This window comes from Malania oleifera, chromosome 13 (assembly GCF_029873635.1).
Source record: "Malania oleifera isolate guangnan ecotype guangnan chromosome 13, ASM2987363v1, whole genome shotgun sequence".
Classification (NCBI taxonomy): Eukaryota; Viridiplantae; Streptophyta; class Magnoliopsida; order Santalales; family Ximeniaceae; genus Malania; species Malania oleifera.
Window position 1 is genome coordinate 18,700,249 of NC_080429.1, and position 16,444 is coordinate 18,716,692.

At 36.9% G+C, this 16,444-nt stretch overlaps 1 protein-coding gene across 4 annotated transcripts; it reads left to right on the forward strand.

Annotated features, from left to right (window-relative positions):
- The first annotated feature begins 3,481 nt into the window (after positions 1-3,481).
- On the forward strand, positions 3,482-8,699 carry LOC131146919 (uncharacterized). 4 transcript variants are annotated; one of them, XM_058096768.1, is made up of 2 exons: positions 3,501-6,219; positions 8,536-8,699. In XM_058096768.1, exons 1-2 carry the CDS (start codon positions 3,948-3,950, stop codon positions 8,574-8,576), a joined length of 2,313 nt encoding a protein of 770 aa, XP_057952751.1. In that variant the 5' UTR covers positions 3,501-3,947; the 3' UTR covers positions 8,577-8,699. The 4 variants fall into 4 exon arrangements, with proteins under 4 accessions (XP_057952750.1, XP_057952751.1, XP_057952754.1 ...); XM_058096771.1 differs by lacking the exon at positions 8,536-8,699 and adding an exon at positions 7,829-8,527; XM_058096770.1 differs by lacking the exon at positions 8,536-8,699 and adding an exon at positions 6,755-6,810.
- The last annotated feature ends 7,745 nt before the right edge of the window (positions 8,700-16,444 follow it).

Sequence of the window (16,444 nt, forward strand, 5' to 3'; positions counted from 1 at the left end):
AGGATTCTCTACAAGTTCTATGGATCGGAATCTCGTTTAAGAGATTTTTGGGTTTTGGCAAAAAATCGAGGTAAGACTCGGTTTTCAATTCTGATCTGGTAGTTTTGTAGGGAACTGTCTTGTGCGTATATTCTGTTGTGTTTAAATGTGTTTAGGGTGCCTGGGAACCTCACGGGGTCGGACCCTCATCCTTTGTACTGTATCTATGGATAGTTTGTATGATACAGAGACATGTTAGATTACATTTTCATCCCTGGGTCCCATTTTTGGGTTCAGGGTGTGATAGTTAGACAGGTAAGTAGAACAATAGGTAAGTGTTGGTTTGTATGTATAGTGTTTAGAGTAGGTTTGTTTAAAGTTTAGCATATGGATGGTCTTTGGGAGAGTTTGTATGGTATTATAATCTCCCGATACATTACGTGTAACCACGGTATTCCTCCACTATAAGTGAGGGTAATTAATAAACTTAGGACGGAGCTGCTATGTGGGTGGCCGCCGGTTCTTCCTAGAGTCAGATTAGAAAATCAGTGATAATTCAGTGGATGTAATGGAAATCAATTAGCAAATTTTGAGGACAATTTTTTTGTAAGGAGGGGAGAGCGTATTAACCCGAACCAAGAAAATAAAGGAATAAATAAAAAAAAAAGAGAAAGGAAAAGAAAAGGGGAAAACTGGTTTGGCATAGGACCAAACCATCGACGGTTTTAGGAAGTTCAAAAAAACGCTGACAATTTCAGTTGCAGAGAACGATTTAAGTGCCAAACTATCGGCGATTTTGCCAAGCCTAGAAAAATCGTCGACAGTTTTCTTGCTAGCCTACTTACTTATGGGCTAAGTTATGTTTTTGTTTTCATAACTCTTACACTCAACTCTCTCTTTTTCTCTCTTTAAAGTTAGGGTTTTGACTCTCTCTCTCTCTCTCTCTCTCTCTCTCTCTCTCTCTCTCTCTCTCTCTCTCTATAGCCCGAGAACTCTCCGCAAGTGCTCTTCGACTCTCTCTCCCTCCTCTCGACACATAGGCCGTCGATCTTCGGCGGATTCATGATGTTAGGCTTCGGTGGTTTCGAAGGTTTAGGAATTTTTTTCTTCAGGAACAGGTAATTAGGGGATTAGATTATATCAATTATTTTTAAATATGAACCGATTAAATTGCAATATATCTATACAGAAATAGTATATATGAATTTCTAAACGAATTGGGTGTATGAAAATGGTTGTTTTGACATTTATATGTTTTTGGGAAAAACTGAAGTGAATGAGTTGAACATCTCCTATTTTCAGTAAAATGTATAGTTTATATTAAATAAAACCCTAGAGATGCTTATACCCATGCTTTCAACAACTTGTAGATTTTCTCAGCCAGTTTACCTAATATATGATTTATCAGGTGAAAAATTGTGTGGCATGAGTATGGTTTAAATTGGCATAAATAAACAAACTATGTAAACTACTGTGATGTGACGACTATATACCGATATAAGAAATGACAGCTATAAGCCGATATGTGATATGACAGCTAGAAATCGGGTTATGATGTGCTGGTTTTCATACCGAGGCAAGATATAACAGATATGTTATAGAATAACGAACAACTTATGTTTTGTACAAATTTATAGAAATGAATTATGATTTTAGTTTTATTATGTAAATTGCCATATATAATTTAAGAACCCCGAGGATATCTGATGATGTTATGAGCACGGTACCGTTACTATGTGTTGGCTGTGAGTGCAATCACACAGGGATGGAAGTGTGATGCGGGATAGTCAGTTAGAGACTTGGGTACAATACTACCTCGAGGCAGTGCCGGGACCCCATCCAAAGCAGTTCCAGGTGACCCTTCCCGATGCAGTTTTGGGTTAAGGGTAGGCACAATCGTACTTACTACCTTTTTTATGACTTAGCTATGGTCGGCCAACCATATGCTAAGTCCAACCTTCAGGCTGCACAACCCGTCATGGGGGGAAGCATGTCGAGGAGAGAGCGTGACAACGCTAATTCAGCAGTACAAAGTGTTTTCTTTCATGCATATATGTGCATATTTACTATAAATGGGCTATATTAAGCCGAAATATTTTATTCAGAAATTATGTAATTCTAGAGATACAGTTCAGTACAGTTTTAAAAATGCCATTTAAGATACAGTTAAAAGTATGAAGATATTTTATTCGTACTAAAACTCATGTTAGTCACACACTGATGATAGTCTAGTCTTCCTTACTGAGAAGTGTCTCACCCCATTATCCATCTCATTTTTCAAGTGCTTCAAGGAACTGTGCCTAACTTACTACGGGTTAGGGATTGGACTTTTTGGGGTGATAGACAGAGCTGATGAGCCACCAGCTACTACATTTTGTTATTTTGCCGGGTTGTATTATATAGACAGGTAGTTATATATATATATATATATATATATATATATATATATATATATATATATGTATTTGGGAACAATTAGAACTCTGGTAATATGATTGAGGTATTTTCTTTCACTATATGATTTTATTTTCAGTAATGACAGGACCATCCAGTTTTCCCTAATTAGGGCGGGTGGTAGTGTTATGGTATCAGAGGATTTAAATGTTTTACTAGCACTTCAGACCCCTCGTGGCGGGTCGGTGCGCTACAATTTTATGCTAGCACAATGTGAATTATACAAATATATTTTTTTTCAACTAAAAGAGAAATTAATAGTTATTTTAGGATACAAGTCAAGTTTTTTCTTGAACTATTCGGACTTAACTCATTATGCAAGTTGATTGGAACTCGAATAATCAGGTTTAAGTCAAGTTCAAAATGTTCAAGTCAATAATTTGACAAGTTGGATAAAAATTTTGCAATACTATTAGCAAAAAAATATGACTAATTTGTAGACAAGGGTTTGATATTATTACTATCAAATTGACTTTAGTTAGGACAAACGTAAGTTTTAAGAATATATAATTGAGTTCAATTAAAATTTAATAGTTTTAAAATTGATAAGAAAAATTTGGAGTTTAGAGCTCAAAATCTTAAAATAGAGTGAAGTTTGAACATTACATTGTTTCTGCTCGATTTCACTCTTAGCCTATTAACTATAAAAAATATTATATTTATTTTTAGTTTTTAACAAAAATAACAGTAACAGGCCTTAATTCCTATTAGGTGAAGTCAAATATATGAATTCTTTCTTATCAATTCACGAGAACATTTTCCTTCTTTATTAGATTCATTCTCACTATCTCATTTTTAGGTTATTTTAAGTTTAACTTATATTGTTTTTAAGCAAAATTATAAAACTACCATCTTATGTGCAAATACGAAAAACTAAGTTAAAATTATTTGTTAAACTTCTTATCAAAATATTAAAATTTTGATTTTTTTAAATATTTTTTTATAATTCTTGAAAAGAAATTTTAAAAATAAAATTGCTTTTTTTTTTCCCCAAAATAAACCCATCTTAGTTATTACCAGTGAATGCTAGCTACGCGCTTTTAGTGCAGCGCGTTGCCTCCCTCACTCTCTCCTGCTCCACACCGAGTGAGTCAAGTCTCTGCAAGACTCTCTCTCTCTCTCTCTCTCTCTCTGTTTATAAATACTTCTGTCTCTCCGTCTCTCTATCCCCTCCACCTCCTCTTCACTTCAACAGCAACTTGTGCTATAAAAAAAAAAAAAAAACCAACTTGTGCTAGACAATTCCACAAACACCTTGGACCATCTCACTGCCACACTCCACCTCCAAAATTCCTCGCATTCTCCGGTCAGATCGCCGGTTTCCGGCATGGAAATCCGATACCGCCAAGCATCCACCTCGCCGCCGGCCGTCTTCTCCGGCTAAATGCCTCGTAACCACCGCCAAAGCCGCGGCCGTCGCCGCCACCATGACGTTATTTCTGCGCCACCAAGACTCCTTCTCTTGATCCTCGGAAATCCATTGTTCACGCACCCATTTGTGCGCTGATCCTTCAATGTCTACCGCCAATAATTCCACGCCCATTGATTTCTCCGACGACGCCGCCGCGAAGGCCGTGAACAAGCGGTACGAAGGCTTGGTCGCGGTCCGCAACAAAGCCATAAAAGGCAAAGGAGCTTGGTACTGGGCTCATCTCGAACCCGTTCTGGTGCGCAACAATGATACCGCCCTTCCAAAGGCTGTGAAGCTCAAGTGCATCTTGTGCGACGCTGCTTTCTCTGCCTCGAACCCGTCTCGAACCGCTTCGGAGCATCTTAAGAGGGGGACTTGCCCCAACTTCAGCGCCGTTCTGAAACCGTTTTCGTCCGTCTCGCCGTCGCCGTCGCCGATATCGTCTCTCCCCTCTCCTTCTTCCCACAACCACAGAAAGCGAAGTAACTCTCATATGGCGGCTACCACTCCTTCGTCTTCGTACCAAGTTCACTCGCTCGCCATGGTCGACTCGTCGCGCTTCTGCGGCGAATTAGGGTACAATTCGCAGGTGCAAAACGCGGTTTCAATTGCCGCTGCTGGGACAAATGCGGGCTTTTCGCGACAGCATTTGGTGTTATCGGGCGGGAAGGATGATCTGGGTGCTCTGGCGATGCTGGAAGATAGCGTGAAGAAGCTTAAGAGTCCCAAGGCTTCGCCAGGGGCTCTTCTCAGCAAGGACCAGATTGATTCCGCGCTGGATTTGCTCGCTGATTGGTTCTACGAGTCTTGTGGGTCGGTCTCATTTTCCAGTTTAGAGCACCCCAAGTTTAGAAATTTTCTTAACCAGGTTGGTTTGCCATCTATCTCGCCGCGCGAGTTTTCGGGTTCACGGCTCGATTCCAGGTTCGATGAAGTTAAGATGGAGTCGGAAGCTAGAATTCGAGAAGCCATGTTCTTTCAAGTGGCTTCGGATGGGTGGAAGAACAATAATTTTGGTTTTTCTTGCGGGGAAGAGAATTTGGTTAAGTTTGTCGTTAATCTTCCCAACGGGACGAGCGTGTTTCAGAAGGCGGTGTTTGCCGGAGGATCAGTACCGGTGCCGTCCAAGTATGCGGAGGAGATTCTGTGGGAGACGATCACAGGTACGTGTGGTAGTGTTGTGCAAAGATGCGTGGGGATAGTTGCAGACAAGTATAAAGCTAAAGCATTGAGGAATTTGGAAATTCAGAATCATTGGATGATTAATCTTTGTTGCCAGCTTCAGGGGTTCATTAGTTTGATCAAGGATTTCAGCAAAGAGCTTCCACTATTCAAGACCGTTACTGAAAATTGCTTTAAGATAGCAAATTTCTTCAATACCACTTCGCAGGTTAGGACTAGCTTCCGCAAGTTTCAATTACAAGAACTTGATCATGCTGGGTTGCTTCGAGTTCCTTCACCCAAGTGTCAAAGCACCAACAACTTTGTGCATGTTTGTGCAATGTTTGAGGATATAATGAGCCATGCCCGGGTGCTGCAATTGGTTGTTCTGGATGATTCTTATAAGATGATATGCGTAGAGGATCCTGTTGCAGGGGAAGTTGCAGAGATGGTTCAAGGTATGAGGTTCTGGAATGACTTGGAGGCTGTTCATTCACTAGTTAAGCTTATCAGAGGCATGGCTCAGGAGATTGAGGCAGAGAGGCCATTGATTGGACAGTGCCTCCCTCTTTGGGACGAGCTTAGAACCAAAGTGAAGGACTGGTGCGCCAAATTCAACATTGCTGAAGGACCTGTGGAGAAGATAGTCGAGAAGAGATTTAAAAAGAACTACCACCCAGCTTGGTCTGCTGCTTTTATACTTGATCCACTTTACTTGATGAGGGACACAAGCGGGAAATACCTGCCGCCATTCAAGTGCTTGACGCACGAACAGGAGAAAGATGTCGATAAGCTCATAACCCGGTTGGTTTCGAGGGAGGAAGCACACATTGCGTTAATGGAGCTCATGAAATGGAGGTCAGAGGGGCTAGACCCACTTTATGCACAAGCTGTTCAGGTCAAGCAGCGAGACCCTGTGACAGGAAAGATGAAAAATGCAAACCCCCAAAGCAGTAGGCTTGTGTGGCAGACTTGCCTAAGCGAGTTCAAATCCCTGGGGAAGGTTGCAGTGAGGCTTATCTTTCTTCATGCAACATCATGTGGTTTCAAGTGTAATTGGTCTTTCCTGCGGTGGGTTTGTTTCCACGGGCACTCGAGGATGGGGTTGGACAGAGCTCAAAAGATGATATTTATTGCAGCTCATGCCAAACTTGAAAGACGAGATTTTTCCAACGAGGAAGAAAAGGATGCCGAGCTATTTGCCATGACAACTGGTGAGGATGAAATGCTCAATGAAGTCTTTGCTGATGCACCCTCAGTATAATGATTATTCTTTTTCTTTTTTTTAATTTCTGTAGAAATCTAGAGCTGTCGGATTTATTGAATTCTTTCCACTAGTTTTTCTCTTTTCCTATGTTGTTTAGTTTTAATAGAAGATTTTGAGGTAGGGTTAGGAGGGAAGGTTAATGGGAGACTCTTGAGCAATGGGCTACCAGAACTGCCTAAGCCGCATGATTCAAATGATCATGAATCTCCTGCCTGGCCATGTGAATTTGGGGTTTCTTGGGTTTGTAGAGAAGACTCTTCTTGTTTATAAAGATAAAGATGTTCAAGAGCATAACAGGAAAATGTTGTAACGTTTTGATTGCTAGAGTAATTTGAGATTAATAATATTTATGACATTTTTGCTTGAATTTTTTGTGTTTATGTTTTTAAATAGTTTGGAATCTTCTGTCTATTCTGCATATATATTATCATCTTGTTGTGATGACAGTGAATGTGAAAATTACCATGTCTTCCATTCTACAGCCTGTGATTCAGCTGCTATACTAGAGATTGCAATGCTCTGAAAGAGGGAGGAGGATGTCTCAGTGAACTTTTTGATTCCCAATTTCCCTTTATTTTTTGATTGATAAAATATCCGTGATTACTCCACAAAGTGCTCATTACATCAACATGAATTGAGTTATGATCTAGGTGTCTGACATGGATACGTATCATTGTGCCAGACAAAAAAAAAAAGTCAAAAAATAGAAGGAAAATTAAAAATAGCTGCATCCTTGTTAAAATGACTAGATGTTGCAGAAATAAGTGGAGCTCAACTTCCCCGTCCCATGCACCAAGATGAATCTGAATGTGGGAACTTGTTGGCTACCAAATCCACCAGCATTTCATATTTAATGGATTGGCTCGTATTTATTAGTCTGCTAATCAAATCCTGTATTGCTTTTTTTTTTTTTTTTTATAACTATCCTTCTCAGGATTGAACAAGGTACGACAACAGATGAAATAATATTCATCTAAAGAAATTCATCATGAATTGGATATGCACCTCCATGGTAGTTTCCCCAACTTTTGAAGTTCATATGGTTTACAATTTTAATTTCTCCCACCATTACGTGCTAACTCCAGATTCCCTATTCTTTCCCTTGTGATAATTACATAATTTGATATCTGAGAGGCATGGCATTTTTTTGTGCATCAAGATTGCCTGATTCTGCCTACTCTATCCATTCTCTTTTGGTGCCATGCTGTGCCATTCAGTTTGTTTGTGGCAAGTACAGTGTCTGTTTTCAGATTATGAAGACAGGAATGGTCTTTGAACCTTTGCCTAACGCCCCATGTACAATAACATGACAGGATCAGTGTTGCATGGTCTGGTCAGATTCATAAGAAGGCTGTTTCTGCTTGTGAATGACTTTCAGATTATCTGGAATTTGACTGATGTTGATATGTTTACTCTCAAATTTTGAATTCTATGTTTTTGATGCAACATTAGGCTCTTGCTACTGTTATTTCCGCCATTTTCATAATATCTTGATATTAAAAAATATATGAATGTAGCAAACTATGATTTCACAGCACCTGTTTGTCTGACTGCAGTCTGCTGTTAAACCCAGAAATGGGGCATTTTCGTTGAAGAATCCTTGTTCACAATACCAGACAAACCATAGCCTACAAGATGTTCCGACAAATCTACTAAGAAATCTCATGTTGCATGTCGAACATGGAACTTCCTTAGAGAATTCTTGTTTACAGAAATATATGTTTGGGCTGGGTGTCCACCATAAGATCAGGTCTGAATATGGAGCATGTTGAGTTGGCTTCAGAAAGAAGAGATTGCAAAAGGCGCAATAATATAATTGTTACAGAATTTTTGGAAGTATCTTTTTGCCACAAAATAGTTTGGCTGAACCGGTTAGGTGGATGCAAGCCAGACCTGGTCTCTATGTGGGTCAACCTCTGAAGAACCCTGCAGTGGATCTTCGTAGCTTGAGAAGCACTTTTGGTTCTCACTGTTATATTTCATCTGCATCTCATAGTGCATCCGTTTTCAACATTTGCGAGCCTCACTAGTGAAGATTGGACGTCCATGTCATTTATGTCATGGTCAAAGAAAAGTGGAGACTAATGGGGCTTCTTCCCATGACCTCTCACTATTTATTTATATTTATTGAATTTGTATTTCATCATCTTCTGATGATTTGTCTCTTCACCCCTTGAACATTCGAATTCTTGTGAAACTCTACCTCTCCAGCTGGGTCCTTTTTCAAACTTTTAATCTCAAAGTTGAAAAACTGGTTCTGCAGTGTCCTCGGTTTGGCTGGCTATGATTGTTAAAAGGTCTTGAGCAAAGCGGAAGCAAGGAAGGCTGTCGGCATAAGAGAGTGCATGAGATGGTTGAAAGGGATTTTACAACGAACTTGAACTAATATGTGCAGATTTACAATGCAGCGACTACTGTTCACTATAATCAACAGGTTGGTGGCTTTACTGATGGTGCTATTATTTTCCCTATCATTTATGAAATGTTTATAGTTTTCATTTACGCATACCATCTAAATCCCTTTTTACCGTTCTATACAAGCCAAGGTTACTCTAGTGCACTTTCAAATTTTTCAAAACTCAGGTTTGACTAAAGGATTTAAACTAGTAGTCAACCTAAAACTATCATTTTTGTGGACTTGGAAATAGTAGCCTTGTAGGTACAGGTATGAATATGCATGTGTGTGTGTGGGCGCATTTGTGTGTCCATGTGTGTAACCATGCATTAGTACCACCGACCCTACTGCTCTGTGGTATCCTGCAACCTTTCCCTTAAGAATTTCCAAAAATAAGTGTTGATGTAACTTTAGCAGATTTAGGGATTGGGCTGGAAGAGGCTGAATCTGTTCGCTAGATCACTCATTTGTAATGAACTAACACTTTGCTCCTTTGCATGGCAGAAATATGGAGATTGGATTCAAGCTTTGCAGTTTTTGGAAGGTGATTCATTGCACATGTTGTTTGTTCTTAATTCATGAGAAAAAAAAAATACCAAGCAAGAAAAAAGTTCACTAGGGAACAATGGAGAAAAGATAACCAGTATAAGGAATGGGAGGAAAAAAATCAGGAAGCGAGAACACAAGGCCAAGGTGGCATATCAGGTCTTTGATTGCTCATTAGCCCATTCTCCTGTAGCAGTACAGCCATGCCAACTGTTATGGATATCTATCGCCCTTCATTTTGCCTTTTAAGGGTAAACTAGGGAGATAAACTTAAGATACCGTAGCCCCCATCATTTCCTCTTATTGAAACCCCTATAAAGTAGTTTGAACTTTAAACTACACAAGTCTACCCCCTCCCACCCTCCCTCTTCACGGGCATACATTCACCTGTCCGCTTTCATGGGAAAAAATAAATAAATAAAACAAAACAAAATCAAAGTTAAAATCAAAATTTTAAAAAGAAAACCCTAGTGGGTATGTATGTAAAAAGTGAAAATCAAATGAGTTTAAGAGTTTTTAGTCTATTGTTTGGGTGAAAGTGAGTGGAAGAGTGGAATTGATTGGAGTGTTAATTTACCTTTGGCTTGCCAACTCATTTGGTGGAGAGACAGAGGTCGTGTCTGGGAGGCAGAGTAATGCTGACTGCTCACCAACTAGGGGAGAAAAGCTTTTTCACCCGTATGGTATGGCTTCATTGTTCACTCCACTCATGTTCTTGTAAAAAGGGGAATGAGATATGATGATTGGTATAGGACAACACCTTCTTTCTACGAGAATCTTCCCACTTTCCATGCTCCCCCATAATTAATCTTCTCCTTTTTTAAAATTTTCATCTTGCTTATTTCCCACTTATACCTCTCTTGATTGTTTTGAATCTGAAGGCCATCCAAGTGTGTAAATTTTGAGATTGATTGGTATTCTTCATCCATTGTGATTTATGATTATACCCTTTTCCCCCTTTATTGTATTTTTATGGCTTGCTTTTAGTTTTGACTTTGGGGATGAGGTAAATGGATTATGATGACAAAAGGGTAGAGCTGAGCAATGAATGCAATCCTTGGGAGTTTAGTGGTAGCATTGATAGAGACACGAGGGGTTTAATGATGCATAACATGGGCAACTGGCTACACTAATGAGGAGTGATACCTTCAAGTTCAAGACACTATGAACAAGGATTTTGCGTGGTTTAAGGCTTTGATCGCAAATACATTGATGCCCATGGAAGTAATTGAAGGATAGAGAAAGAGAGATACTGGCCCATGATTGAACAAAAGATATGGCATTATAGTGCAGAATTGTGTGTTGTTCCTATATAATTGGGTTTGCTTTATCGAGATTTTTTTTTTGGTCCTTTTAACCATGAGAGAGAGAGAGAGAGAGAGAGGTAGGATCTTATTATCAGACCCACCTAAAAAGAAAGGGGGTAGGGAAGAGAGGATGTCTGTTTGGTAGTGCAATTGTAGGCCAAAAATTTTATAATGTGAACTTTTACTGCCACTCTAGCTCTTCAAATGAGAAGTATACTAGACAGTAGATAAGGGTTGAAATATATCAAACACAGTACCAGGATTCCATAGGGAAGAATTCATTAACACCATGCTAAGTTGAACTTGAAAATTTCAGTGGGTAATTTTTTTTGGTTTGCTGAGGAAGGATACCCACTCCCCTCCCCTCAAAAACAGAGTTTGAAAAGAGCTTGAGTGCAAGAACTGTATATCCTGGTCCACCGTTGTCTACTACTGATGACCTTTGTGAAGTGTTCTTATAGTGCTTCATGGCATTTTATGCCTGTCATTTTGTTATGGTTATTTAGATTTGAATTTTCATTACTTGTATTAATTTCAAACTTTTTTTAATGTATTATTATCATAAAGTTGGGAGGGGCATTATATGGAATCCAGGATAGAGAGACTAAAATATAAGAAATAATAATTACTTTGTACAACTTGATGTCAAAAGGTTATTAATGATGTTGATTTCCTTTATTGTTATATATGCTGACAACTCTACCCATTTACCAATTCAATTTTGGCATTCACCCAATTCCCCTCAAAATTCATTATATACCTCGCCGCTGCTTTTTTTTTTTTTTTTTTCTCTTTAACATCTATTTTTCTTTTCCTTCTTTGATGTCATCCACTCATTTGGAATTTCTTTATTTCGCTTATGAGCAACCTTTAAATCCTTCCAGAAATATTTTTGTCATTGGTAACAACTATCAACTGCAAGGTCGTCATCATTATTGTCACTAAAATATTTCAAAAAAATAGTCATGACTTTGTGTGGGAATTGTCTAAATCTAAGATCAGCTTCACACAAGCTTGTATTTGACATTTATATCGTGAAATTTCACACAACTCTGCATTCATAGCTGCAGCATACTTAAGGAAGAGAAAATAGAAACCAGAAAGAAAAGCCACAACACAGTTAATTTCATCCCAGTTTTTCTGCCTGTAGTTGAAGACCATATGGTTCACACCACCATTATTGCTTATTTAAAAGAAACAAAAATCATTCTTTTTTCTGCCTTTTTCTTTTCCTAACTTTGCTTAAACAGTAGAGCCTTCTGGGTCTCTCCTTGTCATTGTCAAGCTTTTGACTTTTGCATGCTCTTCATACCATATTAATGCAGTATTTTACCAACATTTCTCTTTCAGCTCTTTTTTTAGTTATATTTTTGTATTATAGATCCCGTATAATCCTAGAAACATTCATCTCCTTTCACCCAATCTGTCAAATAATACATTGAACAGATCACCCATCATCAATCTCACTTTTGATTTTTTGAATTTTTTATTTTCTTCCCTAATAATAAATAAATAAAAAATAGCTCGATATACAAAACTCCTAGATATGTAGGACCCAAAATAGGGGCGGATCATGATAGGTTTGTAGTACGCAGCCTTGCCTTACATTTTCGCAAGAAGATTCTCTCCACACCTTGAACCCGTTGAGGTCACGCAGCAACAATTTCATCGTTGCACCTAACTCCCCTTCCTTCCCCAATAATAATAATAATAATTACAATAATGATAATCTCTCTTCCTTTCTATTTTCTATAAGGGTTTGTTTGAATTAAAGATTTTGCTTGCAGAAAGGAAAGGAAAGGAAAACAAGGAGGAAACTCATATTTCCTTTTATTTTCCTTCTCTATTAAATACTATTAAAAATGAAAGTTTATTTCAACATAGCTAAAAATTAAGAAAAACAAAATATTAATGGTGTGTAAAATCAAAATTTTGTTCATAAGTTTGACATGTTTTTTTATTTTCTTTTTCACTTTCTTTGATAACCAAACATGAAAATGTGGATTCTTTAATATTTTCCTTTCTTTTTCGTAATGTTTTTTAAGTTTTAAATGGAGTGCGAGTAATATTTGGAACTGAGGGATATTGTTTGCATCAATTCTACCCTAATTTAATATGATGGAAAATGGCTTACCTCTTTTTAGGGTCTTTGGCTACTTTGCAGGATTTTTTTTTTCATTGTATTATTCCCCCAACTTCTGTATTATTGCACAACATGGGTGACAACTTGCACGTCATTTTTCAAGAGTGACGATATTATCAACTAAGGGGGATTCTGAGGTCTCTGTTGGGCCATTTTTACCACAGCTAGAGCGATTCAGGCATCTCTTTTGTTATCATTTTCATTTACAAACTACTTTTAGTCTTTAGATACATGCATATCAAAACCTCATGAATGGTCTTTTTCTTTTTTTAAATCTAGCTTATTGTTTATTCAGGTTATAATATGATCGGTTGCTTCGATAGCATGCTACAAAATATCCACATTCACTAAAAGCTCTTAAGGGTCTAAAGAAACTAGATCACGTAGCTTACCCTTGTGATTATATTATTCCATAATATTTATTAACATTTAAGTTTTCTTAGGGAAGACTCATCTGTTCTTGGGCCCAAATCCCAATACACACTACACATTCTCTGAATATGAGAGATGCTTCATTGTTTTGCTTGGTTCACATACACATTAATAGGTATCCAACTCGTTTTAGCCTCCTCTCTTAACAAATTTCTCTCAAAAGATTCGAATGGCTACCCTCACAAACCAATGCACCTTCAAATTCTCTGAACATGGGCTGCAATACTTGAAAGAGTTTTCAAACTGCTTACCAAGATTAGGATGCAGAAAGAGCAGCAAAGGCAGCAAAATTAGAATGGGTGCTTGGAAAAAACAATGCCCAGAAGATTCAAATATTGTAGACCAATCTCCAGAATATGTCCAAAAACCAAATGTTAATCAAATAGTCATTGCAGCATGTGAGCATTTCATCATCCAATGCGGCTAAAGCATTCCCCACCTCCTTTCTTTCCCTTCCAAAGCATTCTGCTGAGACAACCATCCAGCCATTGCTTGCTTTAATTCTAAGATACACAGTACACAGTACAACATACAAACATATATATATATATATATATATATATATGCAGATTGTAGTGAGAGCATACTATTTGATCACATGGTACGCTACTTTTTGCACTGCAAATGGCACTTTTTGGCATATAAAAATTTAGGGTAGAAGTCATATCTGAATATGTATTTTCTCCACCAAACCATGACTTGGTTGGTTGCCTTGTTATTTGTTAAACCCCCACAATCGTCTCATTGATAAAATATCAGATGTAGGGTTGGCCGTACTGTCTCCGCTATTATTGCCCTCCTAACCCTTTTCTCTTTTATAATTTGCATACCCCAATACTTTTCATTGTTTATTTATTAACTTTTCTATTGTTTATTTTAAGTTAGCATTGTTTAATTTTCTTGCTCTCTGTTTTTTTCCCCACTCAACTACTCTCGTGAATCTTTCCCCCATATGACAACAATGAAATAAAAGAAAAAAATTTCCAACTATTTAATTTCATGTCAAATTGCATTGACTTTTAAGCAAGTCACCCTGTATAATAGTGTTTTTTGTTTTTTATTCACTAGAGATTTAGAAACACCATGAAAAGAAGAGACACCCTAAAATAAATGTACACAAAAAAAAAAACTACATGAATGTAAAAACGATCGAACCCTCCAAACGGCTTTCTTATTTTATATAATTTTTGTCATTGTATTTGAAAACAGAAGGGCCGAATCTAACATATATATTTGTTGCTGCAGTTTGCTTCAAATGCATGATACCAAAGTCGATAATAATATTATTGTTAAATGCATGAATATTCCATATTAAGGGGTGGGGGTGGATTTTTATTTGCAAGTTTTGAAATTTTAGTTAAAACTAAGCTCTCACAGACATTGATGGAGAAAATCAGTGCTCCTATCTAATCTCCACTTTACCTCATCTAATAATCATTATTACATATAATCATTACAAAACACTAATTATAATTCTCTCATATACTCTTTCTATTCGTCAGTTTTTTACTGCACAGCAAGATGGGCACCTAATCATATAATTGTTTTGTTAAATTTCAAATTGCAAATTCTCATGGGTCTATATATGTAATTAATGAGCTTTATTTGTGTTGGTTCAGTGGGGGATAAATTAGTCTCCAATTACCAGGAACTGATGATTATGATTCCTTTCTTTTCTTTTGGAACATGATTGCATCACTTTGCCTCTGTTTGGTCAATGGTAAAGTGAAACATTTCTTTACAGTGAAAGCATTCATTGGTTTCTTTGTGAATTTTGCAGGAACAAGTAAATAATTAAACGTGGGGAAGATGCTGGCAAAGGATTCAAAATTATACAGAAGTTTAACCCAAAGAAAATTATTTTTCTATTATTTTGTTTGGTTTCTCTCAGTTGAAAATTGGTATAACCAAATTTACTTTTTTTTTTTTCTACTTGGATTGATATTATTCAAGAAATTAACCAGATGCAATGAATTGAAGCAACTTATTCCAAGTAAAACTATTTATTATTATTAATTAAGGAACTTTTCCCTTTAGACTAATAGTGTAATTATACCGTGCACAATATATTAAAATATCGGTAAAATATTTTGGAAGATAATACACATGATGAAATTCATTTAAATTACAATAAAAATAAATTTTAAATTACAAAAATATTCTACTTCTACTTGGGAAAAATTTGCAGAAGTGTTTCATGAAACTTATAGACTTGTAATGCTATTTAAATACATAATGCTTTATAAATATTTCAAAGGTGGATTTTGTATGTCCAAACATCTATATAATTTTGGCTACGAGTCTCTGTGATTTTTCCAACGCTGAGAAATGAGCAAAAAATTTTAAAGAAAAAAAACATTTTGCCTTACTATATTTGTGAGCTTTTCAAAATGCAATAAGATGACTTCATTGGTAAAATTATTTTAAGTAATTTTTTTTTTTCTAAAAATAGGAAAATAATTATTAAAAAACGATGTATTCGAATGTAGAGACCCCGAAAAATAAAATAATAAAAGAAATGGAAAAAATAAGATTTTTTGGTCGGTTAAGGAGAAAACCGACGATGGTTTTCTGAAGGAGATAGAAAATCGGCGACAGTTTTGGAGTTACTATGAAATGATAATGGTAAACGGTAAAAATCGAGCCGATTAAATAGAAAACCGGCGACGGTTTCCTAAGGGTGCAGAGAAAACCTTCTTTGCAGTGGGTGTTGTAAGGGAAACTGAGGGTATCATTTTATTTAACAAAACAAAAACCTCTCTCTCTCTCTTCTCCAAACCCACGGCTCTCTCTCTCTCTCTTCTCTCTCTGATTTCGACTCCAATTAAGCCCAGATTGACAATCAGGAACCACCACGGGGTTCCTGAGAAGATTCTCTACAATCTACGCAGAGCAGATTTTTAGTTTGAGGTTTTAGAGCACCATCTAAAAATCAAGGTAAGTAGGATATTTTAAGTTTTACTATGAATATGGAGTATATAAGACCTAGGGAATGATAAAATAGCATTTTATTGAGATTTGAGTTGATAAATTCGGATTTTTGAATTAGAGTTCGGGTGAGTGCTGCGAACATCATTTGGGGTCTTTGCAGGCGCAATCTAAGAAACCAAGTCAGGGGAATTAATTATAGTACGTTTTTATTAATTTTAAATCGGTTAATTCGAGTATACCAATATATATATAGGTACAATTTATCTGAGTAGCTAGGCATTTGGAAAAATGATGACTTTTGAAATTATATATATATATATATATATATATATATATATATATATGAGATAAAGTTGTGTGGTAAAAATACAACTTTTATAATTTAATTGGCTGTTGTGAGTACTGAATGATGAAATAT